This window comes from Taurulus bubalis (assembly GCF_910589615.1).
Source record: "Taurulus bubalis genome assembly, chromosome: 4".
NCBI lineage: Eukaryota > Metazoa > Chordata > Actinopteri > Perciformes > Cottidae > Taurulus > Taurulus bubalis.
This window is the reverse complement of record NC_136592.1, coordinates 13,839,292-13,864,880: the sequence shown is the minus strand read 5'-3', so window position 1 is coordinate 13,864,880 and position 25,589 is coordinate 13,839,292. Positions and strand designations below refer to the sequence as shown.

At 38.4% G+C, this 25,589-nt stretch overlaps 2 protein-coding genes across 3 annotated transcripts in view; one reads left to right on the top strand and one right to left on the bottom strand.

Moving 5' to 3' along the window:
* Positions 1-794: 794 nt before the first annotated feature.
* Positions 795-3,086, bottom strand: adma (adrenomedullin a). The gene is made up of 4 exons (XM_079216572.1): positions 3,008-3,086; positions 2,322-2,424; positions 2,057-2,182; positions 795-1,880 (listed from the first exon to the last, which is right to left on the bottom strand). Exons 2-4 carry the CDS (start codon positions 2,414-2,416, stop codon positions 1,577-1,579), a joined length of 525 nt encoding a protein of 174 aa, XP_079072698.1. The 5' UTR covers positions 2,417-2,424; positions 3,008-3,086; the 3' UTR covers positions 795-1,576.
* A 3,136-nt stretch (positions 3,087-6,222) lies between these two features.
* sbf2 (SET binding factor 2) overlaps positions 6,223-25,589 on the top strand; it is a gene marked incomplete at its 5' end in the record, with an annotated part of 81,838 nt that continues 62,471 nt past the window's right edge. For both annotated transcript variants that reach the window (XM_079216599.1, XM_079216598.1), the window contains 2 exons: positions 6,223-6,277; positions 18,351-18,436. In XM_079216599.1, coding sequence (XP_079072725.1) covers positions 6,223-6,277; positions 18,351-18,436 — 141 coding nt within the window. The remainder of the gene's footprint in view (positions 6,278-18,350; positions 18,437-25,589) is intronic.

The following is a 25,589-nucleotide window of genomic DNA, read 5'->3' as shown; positions in this document are numbered from 1 at the left end:
AATCTTCTGTATATATTTAATATAATTTAATACTTTTTGGGGGTGGTAAATCTGAACTCTCACAAAATGTGAAAGGAGGGGTGATAATACGTCAAGTAATAAGGTCTGCAGCCCTTAAGTTCTGTTCAGTCTCGGGGGTCTGCTTGAATTTGAAGGTCACGTTCAGTGCTTTGTTGGAGCCGTTTTGTGATGCCCTCGCAGGAATGTAAGACCGGAACCCCCTGCATCGACCTTTTTGTGCCCCGACCATCTACCATTGAAAACAGATGGAAGCTTCAGTCTCTTCTGATGGCTTTAGGGCTGCTCTGTGGTGTGGGGTGAGCTGACAAATATGAGCTGAACCAAGCAAGAATGCGCCTGGCACCCTGTCTGCCCTTTTTTGAGGGGGGGGGGTGTCATAACTAGGGGAATGTAGTGAGAGGAGGGGAGGCTCTAATGAGACCCTATAATCACTTAACAGAGACCAGGCGCTCTGTGTCTTGCTGTAGCAGTGAACTCCAGACAACAGAATGCCACCAATTTACAAGAGCCCTGAGCAAAGGAGGTCTGGACAAGGTCTAGATTTTGTATGCAAAATGTTTATTGGATAACAATGTTATTGCTTTGACACAAATAAAATAGAACACATTTACAAATATATAGATATATATGTATAACACATATCTTATTACCACAGATTGCAAAAGAATAATGACATATAGCTACAATGCCCATATATATATATATTTATATATATATATATATATATATGTATATATATATATACATATATATATATATATATTTCTTCCTGTACAAAAATAATTCTATCTGCATAAGTACTTTAATGTAACCTTTATATAATATTTAAATAAAGGAATTCATATATACATATACCTGTAATAAAAACAAATATAGATTGCACATGTTTTTGTACAAACAATAACAATTTCAAGTATATTTCAATCCATTGTGAACTGGCACATATCTCACAGAATCTAAGACATTTCCCTTATACAGTGTCCAAAACTTTATATAAACTGAGAGTTTCAGAGCTCTCTAGCCTATCTTCCTGTTTGGCATTGTGATGAAGATGTCTTTTCCTGATGATTCATTTGAATTTAAGTCCAAATGGAAAAGTGCAGAGAAGTACTAACAGTTTGGAACATGGCGATATAATCCTTAGAGGATAGCACATATCAAAGTCCTGGCCTTGAGGAAGAAATGTGTAAAGTCCCAGAATGATAGAAGAGAGTTCCCTCTTTAAGCCAGAGGAAGTGTCCACTTTGCCAGGTATTAGCACTCTTCCTTTCCCTCTGCCAAGCAAAGAGCAGCACCTGTAGTTCGCTTCCAGCTGTGCCATCCAGTGTCTGTACGCCAGCTGCAGTTTTTGCATGCTCTACATCGCTGAGCTGCAAGGCTCTGCCTTTATAGAAACTCAGTGCAGCCAGTCTTGCTCTGACTCAGAGTTCTCATGCCTTGAAAAATGTGCCGGGAAATACTTGGCAGAAGCCTAAGGCATTTCGAGAATTTTAGAACAGAGAGAGGACACTAACTCCCTCGCTTTTTCCCCCCAACTCTTCTTGCTAAGTTCTGCTCATGTCCGTCTGAGGAGAGCCTCGAGCTTGTGAACTTGTGAATCATTTATGCTCCACACGGGCCTAAGCCCGCCCTGCTCTAGCCTCAGTGTGACTCTGTGCGCTGGGAGAGATCGACGCCTCCGGCCGTATCCTTGTGGGCTGATCTTGTCAACAGGGGCACTCCCGATCTTCAACTTGTTATTGAGCTGGTGCAGGCGGTGTGCGAGGTCATGCACTGTACAGGTGCCCAGGGAACAACCTTGTCTTCTTGACTGACTGCCTGAGTTTTTAGACCTCTTGGTTCGGACATTGATGTCAGTGCTGGAGGACAGAGGGAGAAGAAGAGAATATTAATCTGTGCTGTTCGGTCCTGAGTTGTTAATGGCTGAGTATTCTCTGCTTAAGTTAAGTATTCCTTTTCTATGACAAAAAAAAAGATATGATGACCAAATGGAGACAGTTTGCAGACTTTCAGGATAGCATGGTTAGTGCCTTACCTTGGATGTGGCAGCAAAGTATCCCTGATATCTTCTGGTCGGACGAAGTACTCAGACTTTGCTGTCTTCTCTACTGATACACTGTCAAGATCCCGTCTCAATCTGCTCCCGAGCCATATGCTTCGCCTGGGAGAGGAACAAAACTATCAATTAGTCTTAGGTAGATCATTCAGTCGACAGCAATCACAGACTTGACCAACTGTCACATCTTATATCAAATAAAAACATTTTGATTATTGAATGATTTACTCCTCAGTTAACGCACCTTTTTTTCAACTCAGGATTCACTTCAAGTTCCACACAGTGCGCTACTGTCGCCAGCAGACAGCAAGAAAGAAAGGACTGGATTATCAATTGCATTTTGATTCCTGTGGAGAGTAGAGAAAACATGTGTTAGTTGTTTATTTATGCTATAAATTTATGCTATAAATTGAATGAATTTCCTCTTGTCCCTCAGTGCATGTTAAACTCTTATGGCATTCCAATATGTGCCACACTGGTACTTGCTTACACAAGAGTCCAAAAGCTAAGTTATTTGCACTTATCATTCATTTATTTAAAAAGTTAAGCTAAGGTCAGATTTTGCAAGGTTAAGTAAACCTACAACCATGCTTTGGGCCCCTGGCCAATAACGCGAAGGACAGTCTACCAATGCGGGATCCAAAATAAACTCAGCTCATAAGTCAAACAAAAAGTTATCTGGTAGCTGAAAGACATAGCAAAATCGATTGCAACTTATAAACAATATATTATGTACTGCTTCTGTCAGATGCTTTACACCTTGAAGGCAATTCCTTCACAGACGCACACATTGAGAGCTGAAGTGCTTATATAACCGGGCAGATAACCTGTCCTTGTCCCTATACTTGTGCCTGACCAAAAGCAAGTTTGAGCCATCAGCTGGAAGCAGAGCAAATCACCGCAATATCTGTTAAAATAAAGTGCACATACCTGTAATTCAATGATAAAATATAAATGGATGAGAAAGCTCAGTCAGATGTAAAAGAGTACTCCACAGGTTTCTTGAAATTGCCACTGGTTCTGTGAGGCAGCTGTGTCTCACTCTGCTAATAGCTCCTACACACCGGACTGGGAGCCTTTATACAGGAGGTGGGAGGGGCTCATGACTGACACACACAGTCTCTCATCCTTTCCCCCCACCCCGTCCAGTACACTACTGCTGTGTTGCTGCTCATGTAGAACAACATAACACAGAAATAGATCAAGAAAGTAAATAGAAATTAAAAAGATAAAAGAAAATAGTTTTAGAATAAGTAATACATCCCGTTTATCCTGTTTTCACTATTTCCATGAGTCAAAACATTAACTTTTTCACAGCTCAGTATAAATGATGCAATCAAACAAAGTTATACAGTTCTCATTAAACATGTTTTGTTTTATGTCAGAATATGGATAAAATACAAATCAATGGTCCTCAGTTCTGTAAGTCCCATAATACACTACAAATTGTCCCAGTAAAAGTACAATGTGTTCATCTCAGCTGACTGCTTTCTATAGAGGAGAGTATTATAAATCTAAATAATCACAAAATAAAAAGTTTGAACATTCATCTTGTGATATTTTAACTTTAAGGTCAGTTAGATGTAGTTTTTGTCGCCGTTCTTTTCAGTTTAACTGGCTAATTGGATACAATATAATTGAAGGAATGTTTCCACAGTCTGCTTTTCGGGGCACTCCCTGACATAGTGAAGTTCCATGTTAGCTTTGAAAGTACACTGGATGATGAATTTGAGATTTGGAAAAAGACAAGCATTGAGTAACTGATTAAATATAGTAAGTATGCCCAACTGTAAACACAATATATTCAATGTATTTGCTTTTACAAGGCAAATATTTGACCCCGGACGTACCATTTATTTGGATATTTGGATAAATGCAAAATGGAATTTTACAATTATCTCAAAATAAATCTAGTCAGAAAATGAACTTGAACAACAATCTAAGACATCTGAACAATATTAGCGTAGATGTATTTTTTTCAACAGTCCTGTTGATTTTGTGCTGTTATAAAGGATGACTAATATGACTTACATTTTTGCCTCAGGAATGCATATCCAAGAATCTGTTGGAGAGAAACGAGAAAGCCATCAAATCTGCTTCTATGTCTCACCCGCTCACATTATTTGACTTTACAGGATTGTCGGTACAGTGAGTCACTCTAAACCTGCATGCAGCATGTTTTACACGAAGAGTTAAAGCTAAATAAGTCAAAGTGACACAGAATAAAAGGATATTTATTTCTTTGATTTTTATTCATGATTGGTCTGTCAGGCTCGAAACAACATGAGCATATTGTTCAGAAGAGATAACCTATGAGTGTGTGATGCAAAAAGAATGAAATCGTTCGTCCCTTCAGTCAGTCTATGACATTCTGTAAATACCAGAGAAAAAACATTTGGTCTTATCAGTGTAGAAATTCCACTGCAGAAAATTATACGAGGTATGGTGTCAATTAGTGTTTTAGAGTCGCTCCTAGTAATGCTTTCAGTTTGGATATTTGTTTCAGTTTCATTGAAGGGGAAAAAACACTCCAGCGGGCTCCTTTAACATCATTTTAGAAATACGTAACGCTTGACATTCCACTTTAGCATATCAGCATGTAGAGCCTTCCTGAGTGTATTCATATCTCATGCGACCCAACTCAAAGAATACATAAATGTCAAACACATGTGCTGTAAACCAGCAAATGTTTTGTAAGCACTTTGTAATGATAATTGCCTCCGGCAAATAAGTAAATCCCCCTAGTTTAGTTTACAACAGGAGATTGTGCAATCATGACAACACATTTCTGCTGTTGCTTTTTGGCTCCTTATATAGAAATCTTTTGTTTGTCCTCCATGAAGTTGCTGTCGTGGGATGACAGTTTTTATTTGTCCTTGTATTTGTATGAGCAGGTATGTGTGACAGGAAACCTGGGCAACTAATGCAGGTGTGCCAGGAAATAGTGTGTCAACCCCAAAGGCACAAATTTGACAGGTGATTCATAATTATTATAATGCCATAAAGTTCCAGGTTTGTCACTTTGAAATGTGTATTGTTTGAGGCTTTCCCATCATTCTTGTGAAATCATAAACACTTATTATGGAAACACTTGGTCTGCATTTCTTCTTGCTTTGGCTCTGGTTCAACTATTTGACTACCTCTGTCTTCATCCTCGTTTACGAGCAAACACAAACAGTAAGTGAGACAAAGAGACAAAAAACACGTGTAGTTTTTGATTTTCTCTCACACACATGTTTCTATGTGCTATTCCCTATGACCACTTTTCCTATTTTCATAAATTTCAATATTTTACACTAATCACATGTGCTTATCCTGCCCTGCACACCGTATGTTGAAACACAACAATGTTCAATTTGAAAGAGCTATTTATTTTATTGTCTTAGACAGAACCAATAATGATTATGTTTTTTAACCTTTTGTGACTTACCAGAAGATTGAAGCGTTCCATAAAGTTGCGTTAAAACGAGTCTAAGGAATAACCCCTGATCATTTGGAGCAGTTTTATCTTACTATCAGGAAATATATATCTTTTTTTTGTAGTGCATTTTAATATAACTAGTATTTTTTTGTACTGGTGGCACACTTCACAAGTAGTTGATTTGCGGTGAAAGATGAAAGACGTCTTCCTGGCACTAAATCCTAATACATCTAAATTATTATACTGAAAAAAGACAGCAGCACGTCTCGAGAAGTAATATATTATTAGTTAACCTGCTGAACATAATACTGATGGAAATATTCTGCATTTGTTGCTATTTAATATATTTAATCTCCAATTTCTCCAAGTGTTTTTTTTTTAGTCAGTCTCGACAATACTTTGGGAAAACTCTCCAGCAAATCCCCTGTTGATCACTTTTCCACTGTTGTAATCAATATATTTCTCTCAGTTACAGTACATTATAGTATTATATTATAGTGTGGCGGCTTTCCCTGGCACAAAACGGTGGGGACCCCACAGTTTGGACCTAAAAGAGCCTCTGTTGAGATACAGTGCTGTATTTGTAAACGAAGGGCCCACGCCCATGGATGTCTCCCTCTCCCGCACGCAGGCGCAGTGACGCTCCTTCTGTCAAACATGGCTGTGCTTTGGAAGCAGGAAAAATGCTGAATTGTGTTGGTATTTCTCGGGAAAAGCAGCAGACATGGCTAGATTTGCTGACTATTTTATGGTCGTGGGATACGATCAGGAGAAAGCTGGTAAGTTTCTTCGGAGGGGTGCGGCTCACAGATTGAACCGCGGGGCTGAGGTTCGCGTCCAGGCCGTCAGTCAGTGTGTGATGATGTTGATGCTGGGTAGCTTTGCGCTTAGCTTCACGTTAGCCACACAGCTATCAGGCGACACTGGACACACACACTCTCTCTCTCTCTCTCTCTCTCTCTCTCTCTCTCTCTCTCTCTCTCTCTCGTATTTCCTCATAAACTGGCCAGATAGTGCAAACCATCCGGCGGGCTTGTGTTTAAAGATCAAGTACACGCCTGGTGGCAAAGCACCAGGGGAAGTTTACACACGACAGGTTGCAATATTTGACTTGGATCATTTGAAACTTTTCATGGATTCAAAATCTGTCACATCCTGTCCCTGTTGATCGTACTCCTGTCAGGTCCGGGGGCTGGTTTAACTGCCAGCCATTGGGACACACTTTGCAGAATCATTTTCAGGAAAGATCATATCCCAAAATGTTGCTCCTCGGTCGTGTTTGTTGTGCGAAACGCAAGCGAGGTCATGTACTGCGAGCCGGGGGTTTGCATCCATGTTTAGTATGCTTGTGTCTTTGCTCTGGTTGCCACACGCCTCGTCCTGCACGCTCTGTTTTGGGGGGCTATTTGTACCCATTGCAGCCACACATGCCAATGATTTGTTGTGTTATATTTGTTTTTGTCGGAAGAGTGCTCCACTTTTTCATGTTGGGCGGATCGTTATAGCTGCGAGCAAAGGCAGGTCCTCTTCCCTCCTCTCCTTCTCCACTGCGCTGGGAGCTCCCCATGCTTCCTCTCACATGTTGTGCCTAGGGTCCAGCCTCACATTCTTTTCACCCCAGGAAACAGCTTTGCACACATTTCTAAGCATTAATAGAAAAACCTGTTGGCATTGCGCTAATGTTGGAGTCCTCACACGTTCCCAAATCATACATGGGGTTTTATAAACGCGTAAAGGCCCTCAAACCACTGTATCGCCACTCATCCACCTGTGAGGATCCAATTGTGACGGCTCCTCAGTGAGCAGCCTGTAGAAAGTAACAAATATTCACTTAGCCTGCCATAAGTGAACAAATTAAACTTCAGTTCCGCCTCGGTGGCGTCCATCCAGCGCCATGTGTGTCAAAGAGGGGCCAGAACAGCTGAATCCTCTTAGCTGCCATTGGTTGCGATGCACAATAGGTAAACAGTGTCTTTCATCAGCTCTGAGCATCCAAGAGCCAACTGACAACATTGTTTTGTGCTCCGAAGACAAAATGTTCCTGGCGTCACCAGAGAAGTCTGAAAGTATTCACATGTAGTCGGTGTTGCCACAAGAAGACACAGGGATCATGAGTCTAGTTTACTCTCCACTGGCTGCTGCTGATTATAATGATGAAGTTGATTGTGGAGAGAGCTAGCAATAAAAGTCTGTGGTTGATTTGGGCACTGCGACAGGCTTATGTCTTATCCACATGTCAGCCTCTCTAGGACACTCATACTGAATTATATTTGTCTGCTTGTATTATGTTTTCCTAAGTCTAATGTAGCATATACATTGCTGGTTTGGGTTAGAGGAAGTGATTTACTCAAGACTGGAAAATCTAAATTACTTTTGTATTTGAAAAACAGAGGAAAATAAATGACAACTGCATATTTCTCAAACTATTCAGAGCCTGTACTCCATATAGTTGGTTTATATAAAACAGTCTGCTCAGAGTAATAGTACGTAGTAGGTTGTCGTCCACCTTACTTGTTCTTACAAACTTGGGTCATCATCCAGCCTCCTGCTCTTTGCTGGCTTCTGCTCCACTGGCCTGACTCACTTCCCGTTGTTAGATTGGATGGATCCGTTGGAAATAACGCTAAGCGTGCAATCTGTTCAGCAATAAGCTCTGTTACATTTTGCAGTGAATCAGAATTACACTGTAACAAATAAATCAGTCCCTGATTCAGAATCCATACATTTTTTATAAACTCAAATTATATTTGTTAACACAAGAAATGGAGTAGTGATGGTGAAAGATGATAACCTTTGCAAGAAAAAGAGAGCATTGGTTTCAATGTAGGAGCAACCTGGTCTGTAGAAGTAACAGTGTACATACTCATGGTGATGACGCTTCTCTCATGGGGACCCAGGGTGGCGTGGAGGTAGGGTTACAGTACAGTGGGGTTGAAGTTGCAATATTGTAGCATAAAGTTAGTTACTAAAAAAGTATAGCAAGGAAACATTTTTAATTACTGTGTAGTAAAGTTCCTCTCTGAATTATGTGTATTACTTTACAATTGCATGATCTGGTTTCATTGACTTGCTTATATTGATCTTTTCATTCCAAAGATGGTTTCCCCTTGTGAATGATTATAAGTCCAGAGTACGTGTCTCCAGCAAGAACACTTTGGATATTTTCACTGCGAGACTGATGCTCTATTTAGAAAAAAATTATTGAAAGACCTATAGTTGACATTTAACAAATGAAAAATGAATATGCGGTGAGGAGTATGATGGAAGAGAACATGACCTGAGAGGCAGATTCCTCGAAGAAAACTGATCAGTCTGCTTCCCTGGGGGCCAATATCATGAGCCGCAAACCTTGGAATTATTTTCATGAATAATGTTGGAATGTGAAAACTCGCGCTGGTTTATATGGATGCAGTCTGTGTTGAATCTGCACTTTATTCTGTAATGTCCTTTTGCAGTGGGACGCTGTCTCTCTTTATTGGCAAGTGGTAAATACGGTCTCCTGTTTGCCATAAATAGTAATTTGCCAAGTGAAAAAGAGAATTTTGCCCAGCTGCTTTTCTCAAACAGTTTATTGGATGGATATCATCACTTTTTATTGAATCAAACTGCTTTTGGAATGTGTTTAACAGATACGATGCCCAATCTCTACTTTGTGCGGCTTTATGGTCTTTTTTTTTCTTTTTTTTCTGGACTTTGTGAACCGAAAATTCCTGTAAAATGACAAAAGCAATACTTCCAAATTATTGAACGCAAAAATATTCCCATCTGCAGATTACTTTTGGCTGTGTGTATCTGTAGAGTTACAAGTATGCAAACTGTATGGAGTACTTTTTTTCATCAGATTAGATGCTTTTCAAGGATTATTGTAGTAGTTTTACCGAGAATGACTTCATGCTTAGTTTTATCCTCGGAAACGTCATGAATTGACTTTCCTTTTTTTTAATAACATTTTATAAAATTCTTACACAGTCAAACAAAGAACCTAACCAGACATATTTTACAAATTACAGAGCAAGAGTAAATAAATAGCATGGGTTGCATTAACTGTCATTAACACATATATTTTTTAAACTGAGTAACTCAGTGGAGTGGCTTGTGGTGACTTGAACCTCTACGTTGATAAAGTTGTCTAAATCTCAGAAAAAACATAACCCACTCAATAAAACCAGAGCACTAATAATAAATTGCAGTCAGCCCCAAGCAGGCTTATTGGCCTTTTAAGATGCACAGTACTCAGAAGTCAAATTTGCTGTCGTTATAGCCGTTGTGGGTCAGAACTATCAAAGCCATGTCCTTTTTTCTTCTTCTCTGCTTCGGCAAGGCTTTGTTTCAGTCACTATGTCCACAACATCGGATGATGGCTGCTTCACCTGGCAATGCGTTTGGACTTGCTTTCAAAAGTTGTGGATATTCTTTCCAGAGTTTCCGAAAACTTAGTAAGCTTCTTTTCCATTTTGTCGCAAAACAATTCAAATTGGAGCTGTGGTGTCCATAGCTGGTGGAGGCACATCAGCTTTTGATGGAACGTTTGTTGTTTGGCTGATGTTAGCAGCTGGAGCAAAAACAACTGACAGATTTTTTTTTTGTCGTTTCCACAATGCTTGTCATCCAGTGTATGTTAGTGTTTCTGTTGTGCCCCTAAACTTATACGCGTTGCTTCCAGTAAGTTTGTCATGAGGCCATTTCTTACCTTTAATTCTTAGTTATGAAGTGGTCGTTGTCGTGTTATGCGGACAATGAGTATAACAGGCAGTTGTATCTTTGTCTAACTTTTATTAGCCCAACATTAGCATAACACAGAATACTGAGACTGCCTGGATTCCTACGATGCCTAGGTGCTGGACTATATATATATATATATATATATATATATATATATATATATATATATATATATATATATATATATATATATGATGGACGGACGGACAGACTATACACAACATCACACATCTGATCACTCCGCTCTGCACTTCGATAAAATAGGACCACTACAGGTGTCAGGCTTGTTGTGGTGTACACCAGCTGATGTTCATAGTTTCATTACTGGATCCTTTTGGTTAACTTCATGTGATGTTTTTCTCAAGATATCACATTTGTTGGCTTCGGGCTTAACAATGGTTTCCTTATTTCAGGGAAATGCCTCCACAGCTGCAGGTTACTGACTGCATGAAATGTTTTGCTTTTTCTTGCAGCATTGCCATTTTCATATTGCAACATGAAATTAAATCTTTGACCAGAATATGCATCTTAATTGGTTCAGTTGTATTAAAACGACACATTTCTCATTACTAAAATGTGATTTATGAGCCAGGAACTTTTCCCAAGATAAGAATGTTTAGGAGGTGGCCTAGGACCTGTATCAAAATGCTATATTTTTGTTTATAAATCTGAGTCTGAAAATATGTTTCCATATCCAGCCCTTTCAACAGCTGGATATGTTGATTTCATGGTTTAGACGCCAGCGCCTGAAGTGCTGCCATGTGTTGTGGTCGGTTTTCTAAACCATTAGTTAAGTTGTGTAGTCTGTTTTCTTTTATCAGCAGTAATATATATATATACACATGAAATGAGGCGTCGGAGGCACTGTGCAGGGGGGGGGGATGTACAGTGTGTATATGTATATATATATATATATAACAATATATATATATATATATATATATATATATATATATATATATATATATATATATATATATATATATATATATATATATATATATATATATATACCTGCTCGCTTGCCAAACTCGCTCGGAGGTGGTTGTACGTTTTACTCCACTACATCTCAGAGGTAGATACTCTACATTTGTCTGACAGCTTTTGTTAACTTCTCAGACTGTAGAGGCCGAGGAAATAAGAAGCATCTTAATAGCGTTTTGAAATACAATTATTCAATTGTGTTTCTTTTCTAAATAAACGTAAAGTTGCACAGATTGATTTACATTCACTCCATCACTCTATTACATACAATACGTGTTTGCTAGTCAAACCTCTTGTGAGAAATAGCTCAAAGAAACTCCTTGATCTTAATTGATGAAAACATGATGTAATCATATTTATTCATACTGTTGTGTTTACAGAAGTTAATAGATACAATGTAGTTGTATATACTATGAGCAAGAATTTTGACCCGGTCAAGGATCTGGAGCCAAGGTGAACAACAACTGTTTGTATATCAACTGTTTACCAAGTGAGTTCCCAATCTTAAATCCCTGACAAATAATTAGTGGATGAAAAATGATTCAGAGCCTTCACTGCAATAAAAGTACTAATACCATACTGATGAAATAATCCACGACGAGCAAAAGTTCTCCCTTCAGAACCTTAGTCGAATAAGTTATTATCAGCTAAATGTACTGCAGTCTAACAAATCTAACAACACCATGAATGACATTTATATAACCACAATAACATCAGAATAATAGCATACCAAAAAAATATGTCTAGCGGTAAAGCATAGAGAAAGCCAAAGAAAGAAGAGAGATAATAATAATGCATAATTTAATATCGTTCTGCTATCATGGACATTTGAGACATGGACATATTGCATTGCATGATACTCTCAAGCCTGCAGTTGTTGTCAAACGTCAGTTCTTGTATTATTTCAGCATCAACAAGCTGCTTGTGGTTAGCGAAGGTGTCACATTAATGTTGTTACTGAGAGTAAAATGGCAGATGTGGAACTGTTTCACTCCTATACAGATTTCATTTTCTGCTTCCATTGATTGTTTTCTTTTGAACTCCACATTTGGCAGCTTCTCTTTTGTATCCAGACTTTGTGGTGAGACATCCAGACCACAATGGAGGAGTTCCTTCCTCTCTGACATATAGGGAAACTCGCTGGCTACTGTTACGCTACTCTGTCTGTTAACAAGGTGTTGTACTTTCACTGTTGTTTGTGGTATTTTCATTATTTTATTTTATTGGCTGATATGATTTTCCTCTCACCCAACATTTTGACCTGGGCATGACCTTAAGGCAGTGCCCATCTTTTACATATGTCATGCCCTGCAGCTGTCTTTGGAGGCTGGAAAGCTTTCTGAATTTGATTTGTATGACATCATTAGTTTAGCTAATCTCTGATACCCTTTTTCCATGCAAACCTTACTTTGTTTGCATACCATCCACACACAACAACCACATAGGTTTTTCTATGCCACACCAATGCTTTTAAAGGGGAAAAGCTGATATACAATTTACAAATGTTCTGAATTTGAAACGGTCCTCAAGCTAAACAGAGGAGGGACTGAAGTGACAATGACAATCAGACCAATGGAGTTGCTCCATACACTGGAATACACTCCATATACTGGAAAAAAAGACGGTATTTCAGTATCTGGGCTGATTTTCCTGATATGTAGCCACATTGTCTGATCTCTACATTCAGCTCATTGGGATATAATATGTCAAAAATGTTTACGCTCATAAATAGACAGTCATTATTTCAGTGGATGTGAAGATGTCCTCGATCTCTTAACATCAGAAATAGTTTCATTTATGTTCTGTGTTTTGGGTGGATGTCCCCTTTAAACTCGGGTCTGGATATTGGAGTGTAGGAAAGTGAATAAACTCTATCGATGAACTTGTTTCCAGAACAGTGCACCTGTGTGCACAACTGGGCCAAAATCAGGTTAGAGTCTGACGTGAGTGTTGCGTCAACTCCATTGGTGGCCTGTCCATACATGGTAAAATAAGCATTTGGATGATTTAATCAACAGAAACAGCAGACAGATAAATCAAGAAGATTAATGAAACTTTTTAACCAAGAGGAGAAACATCTGCTCTAATCAAGAAAGACTAGCACATTTTTCTCTGTGGTTTTTCACTCTTTATTGGGACGCTGCTAAATCACACAGCTCGGTGATAAATGATTAGGTTTATTCAATCTTTCCAAGTAGAGTGTGTGTGTGTGTGTGTGTGTGTGTGTGTGTGTGTGTGTGTGTGTGTGTGTGTGTGTGTGTGTGTGTGTGTGTGTGTGTGTGTGTGTGTGTGTGTGTGTGGGCGGTTAACTTAACTTGCTGAAAAGGCTTAAGTCCCAGTACGTTTGCTAAAACAGAATGTCTCTGCAAAATCTTTCAAGAAACTTTCCTCAAATATCAAAATATCAAAACATTTATTACATTTTAACTTGTGAAATTTGCTTTGATACATATACACTGACAAGTCAGTATTGCATTACCATCAGCAGGTGTCATCAGAATGAAATACATCTATTATCAGTCCAATATTGATTTTAATGTCAATATATGGCTTAATGTGGGGCGGGTATAGGCTTGTGGTCATTTTACATTTAGACTTGAAATGACCAATACTTGATACGAGTGAGGGGATTACCTATATTCTCAGAGCGCCACCACTCGGCTGTCCCTTTGTCAGAGAGATATAGCTCTGCTGTGTATATTGTGTATGCATGTGCATTGTATAAGTGCATGCAAATGGGCTTCGGACATTGACCACAATGCAGCCTGCAGATGACCGCACAGTCTCAACTAAACTAATGAGGACTCCAACTAAGCAAATCTAAATAAATGTATCAAAGCATGTAAAACAGGAGGTGTAACCAACGTATATGATAGCCATAAAAAGGCCCTGGTTGATGCCTATTTGATAGTAATTTTGTTCTAAATGTAAAACATATTTAGCAAATGTAATTTTACCAGAGCAAACTAATCTGCATATGTATAAAACGTTTTCTTTTTTATGCCTTACGCATACATCTCATCATCAAGCAAATCACTGTTCCTTTTTCTATGCTAAAACAAACCGCTAGGAAACCTGATTAAAAAGTGTTAAAGACTACAATGTTTTTGGAATATTTTATATCTGACTCATATTTCTCGGCGGTTGTGTTTTATTAGCTGTCTCGTGACCCAGAACTGACCACAAAACTCAGTAAGAATTTGTGGGTATCCTGGTATCCGTTAACGAGTGGTCCCAACCACTGGTACATTTTATTTTCTTATTTTTGTAATAAGAAAATGTTTATGAATCCCACAACAGTTCACATAAAATTGTGTACACACTTAATAAGCGGAAACCTGTGCATAGAAATGTTTCATAAAAGAGGTCAAGTGTGTGTACTGGACTGTGCAAATCTCTAACGGTACTCATTGAAGGCTGGTTAGCCTTCGTTATTGTTGTACACAGGTTGTGCGGCAATGATGATGGAAATGAGCCAAGCTCTTAAACATGCACACGCGTGCTGTGGGCTGGGACAGGATTTTTTTGTTTAAGTGGCTTCTGCCAAAAAAACAAAGAAATGAATAAACTTGGTTTTGGACTCCATCTCCCTTCCATTTTGCAAGCGGATGTTCAAATTAGCATGTACTTTTCAGGCCTGGGTTCTATTATCCTCATGTGGGGTTCTTTATAGTTATCAGGGGGGTAGTGTTTGAAAGCACGTCTTGTTTTAATAAAAGAGTGCAGCCTTGTGGAATGTGAGGAATTCTGTCATTTATTTTCATCCGCGGTTGAAAATTTGAACTTGGAGCACTCGAAGCATGTGATTTCAATTAGAAGAGCTGTAAAGACCTGAAGACACGTAACGGTCAGACAGACTGGTGTTCTACGAGCACCAGTCTGTCTGGACGCGCTCTGCTCGGCTCTACAGGTGAACAAGCAGAAGTATTACCATTGTCTCCCTACCTTAAAACAAACATGCTCTTCCCCAAACTAAGAACAATCACCACTTAAGCCCAAGAGCCTCATCACGATGAAGTTGTCCCTCTCTTTGACAGAGCTCTATGCTTTAAGGAGTTGTTGACAGCAGGCTTGGGGCACTTGGTGCAGGAGGGCCGCAGCAGATGGCCAAGGACCTCATGACATTATGATGATGTGTAGCATTTCACTGTCCCGTTTTCTTTTTCTTTTTTTTTTAGGAACTTGCCTCCTATGAGTATGGTATCTGACCTTTTGGCCAAACTGTGACAGGGGCTTCATGAACAGTCTGCTAAGTAGTTTACTGAGTCATGGCATTTGCCTGTGTTGAGATAGGACTCCCCACAGAGATGACAATGACACTTGTCTGCATAGGAAATGCCATAATCTTTAAGAAAATTATTTGAATAGTAAATGGCTAGACGTGACCTCCACAAATGATGATATAGCTGCTGGTAACAGGCATTCATAAGTGCCAGCAAGAGACAACAAACATGAAAAAGAGATTTATTCCTCTAGATATTTAGGGATGCACATTAATATTGGCGTAGCTACGTACTGGCTCTTTCTAAAGACTCCCACACACACAAACACACACACACTTGGATAGCGTCTCATACTATAGGAGAGCTGCTAGCCCAGCTACAGCACAGGCACCACACATAAACTGTCTCAAAGAGCCATAATGTGCTGATGCCGCTGGCCTCCTTGTCTCAACCGAACAGTCGCTGCTCATATTTTGTTAGCTTTGGCTAGCAGCACCGCGGGAATGCACATTGCTATTCACTGTGCGGTCCCCTGAGTCCTCATACTCTGATGCGATACATACGTTTTTAGTAGTAGTAGTAGTGTCTCTGTATGCCTATTTTTATTGGAGTTTTTTTTATAGTTGAGAGCCAAAGTTGTTGGCAACAAGTGATGTTTAAAAGGCACATGCAGGTTATGGGTATGTTGGTTTTGATTTCTTAAACCAACATAGCAATTTGACATAGTTTTAGTGCCAGCAAGAGCTTATGTACTAACGTGTCATTCTAGTTTTTTACTTTCTGAGTGGGAGTAAATCTCAAATGCTGTTTTGCAGATGGTAAAATCCATGTGATTTCCAAATATTTTGTGCGATATAAACAGATGATCGAGATTCTAACAAGCTGAAGCTATCTGCAGCATATGTGACTCTTCAACAAAGTTAGGATTTAGCCAAAATGCTTTGAATTGGGAATTTTTGCTTGGCATAAACAAAATCCCAATATTATCCACATTACATAAATGTATTCCAAGAAACGGGCCACATTTATTAAATTTCTGTCTGTTTCTCTCTTGATGGGAGAACTCTTTCCTTTAGCTGATGGATAGAAAGTGTGTGCTCGCTGTCAAAGAGTGACTACAAGTTTAAAATAACATTGAGATGAAGTCATGGGGTCAGATAACGCAGTATGTCAAAGAACATATTGTGAAACGGAACTTAAAATGCTTTTTTTGGCATGTCAAATTAGGATTTTCTTTCTTAAATTATATAAAATGTCCATCTATTAGCTTTCCAGATTGCTAAACAACAATGTTGCAGCCATCTATCAACTCAGAAATACATATTGTGTTATGCTTGCACTCATGCTAACATGAATTATTACATCCAATTTAGGTTTGCAAGATTCTGATTCAGCCATATGGGGTCCTGAGGGAAATCCATGAGAGTTATTTCACTGGTAAAGCTTTCGATGGTCAATCTCACAAATCTGTGTTCACTACACCTGCTATGGATCAGTATCCAGCTGTCTCTCAGCACTACACATACTACTACAGACTGTAGGTGTGTACGCCTTTGTGTTACATTATATACTCTACAAATACAGTACGATATGTATTGTATGACCACCCTTTGTTCCTTTTGGTTTAACTTCTACCCCAGTGATCGCTCGTCATAGCATTATCACACAAAAATAAGAGGCCTTTCTTTGTGTTCGTGGTGTAAAGTCCCATATTTCAGACTTTGGACCGCATTCCTCCAGACACATCTTAAGTTAATCAGTCCCACCAGGATCTTACTAGGAGTTGTTTTGTGATTATTGTTGCCAACATTGACTGAATGTGCACTGACTTAGGTGCAATATTGCAGTTACATTTTTTTTGTCTTTATGTAGTTTTTGTTAATTTGCAGAAATGTTTAAGTACCAGTGTTTTTTGAATTTCGTTATAATAACAATCAACTGCAGTGATCGAAGATTTTGGAAGCATTGCACATTTTTTGGATGAATTGTGTGGGATATAGACATAATTACAAATGTGTACTAATGACGCCGTGGTTGGTCACATATGCATCGGTTATTACAAAAACATTCCTTCAGGGGCTTTTTAAATCCAACCCAGTAATTCATGCATTGATTTGCAGGAACTGCTCCCCAATTCACTGATGCTTTCAGCTTCATTCATTTAACTCTTACTGTTGATTTCACTGTTTTATTTTATTTTGCTCTGCCATGTTTAGGTCTCTTGGTTTTGTTTCAGTTGAGCTTTTTTTTTCTTCCTTTTTCCAACTAAAAATGACCAAAAATATTTCCGTGGGACTTTTGGCTTCCTGGTAGCTTTTTTGAAAAAGGACTTCACTTTCTAATCACTTCTATCTTAGAAGTGTATGGATTACTTTTTCAAAGTGAGAAGTAATTAAGAGACCTATGTTGGGAACCGCTGGCTGTTTCTACATGATCCCTGCTTACTTACTTGTATGTTTAAAGAGATGAGAAACACTCATACTCTTGCTGATAACCTGTATTTGATTTTATACTTTTAACTCCTTTTACATTTTACATGCTTATTTTGTTATGTTAATTCCTCTCTTTATCGTTAAAAACTGTTCAGACTAAAGTTTGCATTGTTTTTCCTCACGTCTTTGGCCATTACTTTATTTTGAGTCCGGATGTAAATCAGGATTAATCTGAAAAAAAGTTATAAATTAGAAACATTGACTTTAATATGCCTTTGAGGAAAAAAAACATGTTCGTTGACCAGTGCATTATTTATGCTAGAGCCGCATCAGCTCTACATATTGTTTTATGAAGTTCAACTGATGTACTTTTATTGGCGAATTTAAAATTGGTGATATTTCTCTTTTTAACAAAATACATGCAAAGTTCTCCAGCCATGATGATGTTCTTTTATCTGTACTGACAGATCTTCATGTCTTTTTATCCATAGGTTCAGGGGAGGGATGTGGAAAGATCATTCAGCGATTCCCCAAGAAGGACTGGGAGGGAACGGCGTTTCCTCAGGGAGTGGAAATGGTGAGTTATAACAGCCTCCTACAAACTCAAAATAACTAAACGGAAGAACGCTGTGTTACGACCTGGGTATTTAAAGTGCACTATTCAAAGTTAAATACAGTAACACTAAGATGCACAAAAGTTAGATTGAACACTAAAAGGCATTTAAATCAAACTACGGTTGGGTCATGTTGGATATGTTTTGGTAGTTTACGATTCCAAGTGAATTTTGTGAGATGATGGTAGGTGGACCTCGGACATGCTCCCCCAGAAAACTATTAACATAAACATTTTGCAAAGTTAGTGTGTAAATCAAGTTAAAACTTGATATAATTGTACTTCCATTTTATGTAAGTGTGTACTTCTCCACATCTCAAAGGTAAATATTGTACTTTTAACCTGCTACATTTATAGCACTACGTCCACAGCCCCAGAAACTAATGTCATAATTTCAGTTTTAAAAGTTTTTGATAAATTAATTTGCTTTTACGTACAAATATATTACCACACATTTCTAATGTTACCAGCCGATTGAATAGGCATTATCAGCAGTTGTCATTCTAATGCTTCAGACCGACCAGACTGCACCTCCCACACTGTGAAAGGGAAGTTTACCATTGTACAACTTCAGGTTTAGGCAACAAAAACACTTTGTTTGATTTAGAAAAAGATTGTGATTTTAGGTAAAATATGTACCTAAGTTATGTAAGAAAAGTATAGTAAAATAAGTCAACGTTGTGTTTTGGTTACACATGAGACATGAAGACCAGTCTCCCAGAGGACATTTTGGTGTTTGTTTGACCCATCCATCGCCCCCAACCGCCTCCTCATACAGGCTTTGTGGCTCTTTATGCAATGTCACCTGACTTCCTCCAGCGCTCTCGTCATAATTACTATGGCCAATAGAGGTTGGCCTGATTCATATTGGTTATCAACCATATTAATCGATGATAATGGCCTTCTGGACCTACTAGTAGTTACAGCAGCCCCCTTCTAACCCAAATCTATGAGTCTGATACACTCTGACAGCGCCCATTCAATTGGCTGATAACATTCAGAGTGAGTGATGCCACCTTCATTGCAAACATTAACTTAAGAACATTCTTCTGTTATTTTGCACGATTTGATGACTTGTAGAAATCCGCTCTGAAACTCTAAATATAATTGACAGACCAGTGTCTCAATGGTTGTATCAATATGGTTACTGTGGCCTTTGCCGTCCGCCGTGTAGACCGATATCACAGTTTCATAGTTGACAATAAGAGAGCATCTCTGGAACAAGTTAATGTGTGATGTCCACAGGTTGTACAGTGTGTTTCTAGTTAGTGAGTGTCCTTGTCTTTGAAAATGTTTTCTGCGTAAAATAGGAAATATTTGTCCCATAAAAATGCTCTGGCATTTTCAGTGTCACAATATGACGGATTACACCCCAGGGAATTTGCATGTTTTAAAAGTTACCCTTTGTAGCTTATGCAGCAGATATTGGCATTTCCTGTTTTAGATAAATTCATAATGATTGTTTACTCAAACATTTGTTTTAAATACTTAACACGTTCCCTAATTGGGAACCAGAATCCTTTTTTTACATTAAGTCCAGCCTACTATCAAAAATATTAAGGGAGTAGCTGCTTCTCTTTCTCCTTTGAGGGCAACCCAGGGGGTCTGTGACAGGGGGTCTGTTATCCTTATTTGGACAAATATTTTCTTATCAGGACTGGAAAAAAAACTGTCAATCTCTAGAGCAGGCTAGCAGTTAATAGTCTCCTACTGCACAGGACATTAGGGCCTGTGTTATATCTGTTTTTGGTCATTTATATTGGCTACTGAAGATAAGCTTTTAATGACTTAGCAGAATGGTTTTGTCAGTCGACAAGAAGGAAAACGGCTAAATGACTCTAAATCCCAACACAGTACTTGATCCTTTGAAAGTACTAGCCAGCACATACTGTTGTCATACTGCTCTCTTGAATGCTTCACTAAGATACAGATACAGGGAAGATTTACAGGATCCATAGCAATAGATGATTGTACTGCTGTGCCAAAATAAATGTTGCACGTTTTCTACTTTGCAGTTGCAGATATGTTTGGCATTTGGTGGAGGTCATACTATGTATAACATTTAGGAGCCAAGTGATGCAGATGTAGAGGCCAAAAAGTTCCATAATATGAGTCGGATATCTAAGCCTAGATAAATGGACGGAGTTAATCTAAACAACATCTTCTGTTTAGATTAGGTAATTGTTTTCATGATGACTGGATCCTTCTGTACATTTTTAGACAGTATTTCAGATTTAGAAGATTAACATTAAATATGGGTTGGAAATTAATTATTCTGGAATAAAGTTTTGTTTGCTTTTTAATGACCAAAAGTAATTACCTGAAATATTTGGCTCTGTGGAGACAAAGTCCACGAGATGTTATTATACCATGACCCTTGTTCATGGTATTTATTGTGCAATTGAGGACATGCTGTGAGGCACAAATAGACATATTCTGGGTGGGTGGTTTGATTGGCATTCTGGCATCTCGTCATCATGTCTCAACGAGTCTGTTGGAGGCCATCAAGATTCTTGTTGTGAGTCATTGCTTAGAGATGAGCAGTGGTGTGTCATACGGCAAACCACAGTGCTGCTCAAAGAATATTGGAGACTGAATTTTTGTGTGAATGTGTGGCGGAAACCCTAGTACTGTTATTTAACCTTTCAGTGACTCTGAGGGATGCGCCGCAATGGCTTCACTCTCCCAGTGTCACCCCTCAAGTATCCTGGTTTCATAGAGTTAAAAATAGAAACACTGCCACAAGTTTAGCTAAATCTATTAGCTTAGTGTTTCCAGATGTCATTGAGGACCTGCATACCGTGTGCGTGTGTGTGTGTGTGTGTGAATTTCTTGTATTCCATCTTGCTGAAGTGATCCCCCCCCCAATGCTTCTTTATTATGTGTCAGCCTGGACAGAAATTGAGACATACTGCGATCCCCAGATTGCAGGGAAAGCACACGTAATTCAATGCATTTAATGCATTCAATGCTTGATCTTTTTTGGCAAATACCCCGTAAATGAGTATAATATAGAATATTGGATAACATGCTGAACAAGTATCAGCTTCAGGTTTCTCTATAAAAAAATGCTCAGAGGACTAAGGACGGGAAAGATGGGTTGTTCCAGAAATTTGCTTTCCTACTATGTGTTGTGTGACAAACTTTGGTCGAAAGCCAAATGACTGAAATTCCAGCTTTGAAGCTTTAATGAAGATACACCATAGTGTTTAACAGACCCACTAAGCAATTTGCATTTTGGCTCTGTTTTGGGCTGGTATGTAAACCATTATTATTTGCAGATTTCCTCTACTCCATGAAAAAGAAAATGACTCATTTACAAACACGAAGAAACACATCTGTAGAAAACAGTGGATGAAGCTGAGCACGAAAAGCATTTTGTGGTCACAACAGGCCCCCAGCAAACTAAATAACCACAGATGAGGAATGCACCAAGAAAAAAGCGTTTACAACTTGAGCTTGGAAAAATGTGTTTCTAATCTTTTCAGGCAAGTGATGATGATACGAACCAGCTCAAATCCTCATCTGTTATGGATGAGCCAGGTCTGTAGATGGAGTTCAGTAAGTTGTGCGCGTAGTACATTTCCATCACCTTTCCCTCGCCTATGAAGACGCAGCACTCGTGAAGTACTGTAAACGGTCTTGACTTGAAGTTGAAGTCACATAGAATACTTTTAATTGCCGAATTCCACCAAATATCAGAAAAAAGAATACTTGCCTCAAAATGTATCGGCCATTACTAAGGCAAGGCAACTGAATTTGCATAGCACATTTCATACATCAGGGCTAATACATGTAATTTACATGGTAATAAAAATACAGCAACTGTTAAAGTTTTACAATTTTGTGCCAATTACTGGCAAGTGACACAGGAGATAAACATTTTTAAGTTAACTTCTATCATTTAAATCAAGCCAAAGATTTAGAAAAAAAACAGCAAATACTCCCACATTTAGTTGCGCAATTTAGTATAATATGCAAAAAAACTAAGCAATTGAGATAAAAGCAATTTAAAAGCTAAGCTTTGCGGATAAACAGAAGTACTTTGATTGAAGTGAAGTACTTACTCAACAATCACTCATATTGTTCTCATTTCTCTTTTTCCTTTGTAGCTACCATGACCAGCCGGACGTGGATCACGTCACAGACTAAAGTAGCTGAGCTGTGGCTTTACTAAAATGAATAACAAGGATATGAACAGGGGCTGTTTGTAATTTATTATTCATTTTAGATTATTTAATATAATATCATGATCTCCCTCCTTTCTGTGACAAGTAAAGTCTTACTTTTTTCAAATTTCAAGAACAGATGTTCCTGTCTGCTTCAAGCAAAACATTTAGCAGCCTATATTTTGTTATTTAGATTTAACGGCAACTAGTTTGTTGCAAAATATAAAAAGTGGCACACAAATGCCCGAGGAATGCCTGTAATTACTTTGGTGTTTGCTTGTTTAATCACAAGCGTCATTTGTTTAATGCTTGAAGGTTGTGAATGTTCATTACATCCGCTGTTTGTAGACAACTTGTATTGTAATGAAATGTAGTTATTATCGAGTTATTATTCCTCTCATCTTCCTTTCTCCCTCATGTGCTCTTGTTTATGTTAGGTATAATTTTCTTTCATGTTTAATGTGCTGTATTAATTGCAGGTATATTGTCCAAATTCTGAGACAACCAGATGAATATTAATCTTTTTAAATCTATCTATGTAATGATAGCTGTTTATTTCTGCTTGGCTTGGCCATGCGTGTGTGTGTGTGTGTGTGTGTGTGTGTGTGTGTGTGTGTGTGTGTGTGTGTGTGTGTGCGCGCGTGTGTGCACATTTATGTATATATACACACACTGTGTGTGTTGGGTGAAGAGAGATGTCTTGACGCCGATGTGCTAGTGATCATACACATTCCAAAGCACCGCAAAGTTCAGTGTTGAACATGAGGGTCAGTCCATTACATGAAGCCTGCAGTCTACGCTCTGTCATGTTCCCCAGCATGTAAACAAAATGTCTCCTCTCGTCATGGAGCCTCAAATCAGTCTTTACATTTTGGAAAATGCAATTTGAGGAGCTACACCACAGTGTACGCAAGAGGTCCGGTATCAATACAGGACGTTAAATATGGGGAACTGCTTCAATGCCACAAATGCTTCTTTGAGCTTTGAGCTGAGCAAAATGTCCCACTTTTTTTGTCAAACAAAACCAGCAATTTGAAACCATCCTCCTGAGCTCTGACGACTTTTGATTGGCGATTGTTGTCATCACACGTGAACCGCAGATTAATTACACATTTTAAAGTTGACCATCACAGTGTGACATAAAGTTTTACTGACTATCGTAATCCACTGATATTCCGTAAAATATGCGTTCAAGACATCAGCATTTATGCTTTTCTAGTCGCTGATGTTTGATAATATTACATTATAAACAACCAATCTGTGTTTAAATTCACAGAAGATCGAGTAGCGACGGCAGCACCGCTAACTGATAACGAACGAAGGTTGCATTCGGTTTCATTATGATGCATTCAGGCTCTGTTCAGGGAAAATTAGAATGTTATCATGATGTGTTCACACGTAATTTCGTAAAATATGATGAGAATGAGAGATGCGTTGGTGAGAAACGTGAAATTATAAAAAGAAATTTAACGTCATGAATAGATATTATCGAGGGAATTATGACTTGACAATAACGCTACTGATACCAATATGGATCATCAATGATCAGCTATAAGTATCGACGGCAGAAAAACATGATCAGGGATCTCTAAAAGTTATACTTGCTTCCTTTTTTCTTTTGTGCTGATCCAATCCCAGTAATTTTCAACCACTGTGCCATGAGAGATAATCAGGTGTGCTGTGGGAAAATGTCCAATTTCACTTAATCGGTCCAAAGAAATATTATTTAGTTGCTGCTGATAATTTTCCATTGTTGAGCGTCTGAGCCTGCAATATAGTGGCTGTCCTAGTAATGAAATGCTCTTCCATGCCAGTAGGTAGCGCAATAATTATCTACCATACATGCTGTATTATGCTACAATGCAACATTTTGTAACTTTATTGGTTGTTGGTGGTGTGCTCAAAAAGGTTGAAAAACACTGTGTTATCCGATCCATATATATATATATATATATATATATATATATATATATATATATATATATATATATATATATATATATATATATATATATATATATATATATATATATAGAAAAATAATTAATAGAATAGACTATCTGTAATGAAAAGAATCCTCGTGATTTAATTCTGACATTTTTTATGACTAATTATGAAGCATTTTTCACAGCTATATTCATTTTGATTTTGTATGCAAATGTTGAATTTATATTTGGCTACCAAATACTTATGAACAATAAATACATTAATGAGGTTCTGCAGTTTGAGATTGACCTCTTCTCAACACACCTTTCCATGTGTTGCACGTTGTCCCTCGTTGACGTATTTCTTAGCTTGTTTTCAAATTTTTAAGACAACCTCCCCTCAATTTAGTATGGTGAAAACAGTGTGAATCTCAGCCTAGTATTCTGCTCTCTCTTAAGTCTCACATGTTGTGGCTGTGGGCGTGTTGCGGCAGCGCTGAACAATAGTAATCCTGTACTGGTGCAGTCCAGCACGCTGTATGCGATGTGGGTTTTTGTTCCACTCTGTCAGCTGGGGAGACAGAGTTGTTTCTCTGACCACATACCATGCCGGTCATTTGCTTTTCTGTCCCACTGCTTACTCAGATATATATACTGGTGGCCATAATTGTTACTGAGAGAAAGACAGCTATACAAGTGGCCACCACAATGGCCAAGAACTAAAGCTAGTACGGAAGTGCCTTAAGATGCAGCCTTGCTAATGGCCACAGCGTTCGTTAGTCTTCCCTTTTGATCGAAAGCCATTCAAAATGTCTTTTGTAATGAAACGTGTTTTCCAAAATCCATTATGGTCTTAATAGCTAATTAAATTGTCATTGTATGTCTGGGCTTTCTGTAAAAGTAGAGGGAGATGCCTTTGAGTGTGTTTGCTTGTCAGTCTATCACGGTAAGATGTAGTGGCTTCTGCTCTCATCGCTCCACAGCTCCTTCCCCAAATTTATATCATCTGACCTCAATAACTGC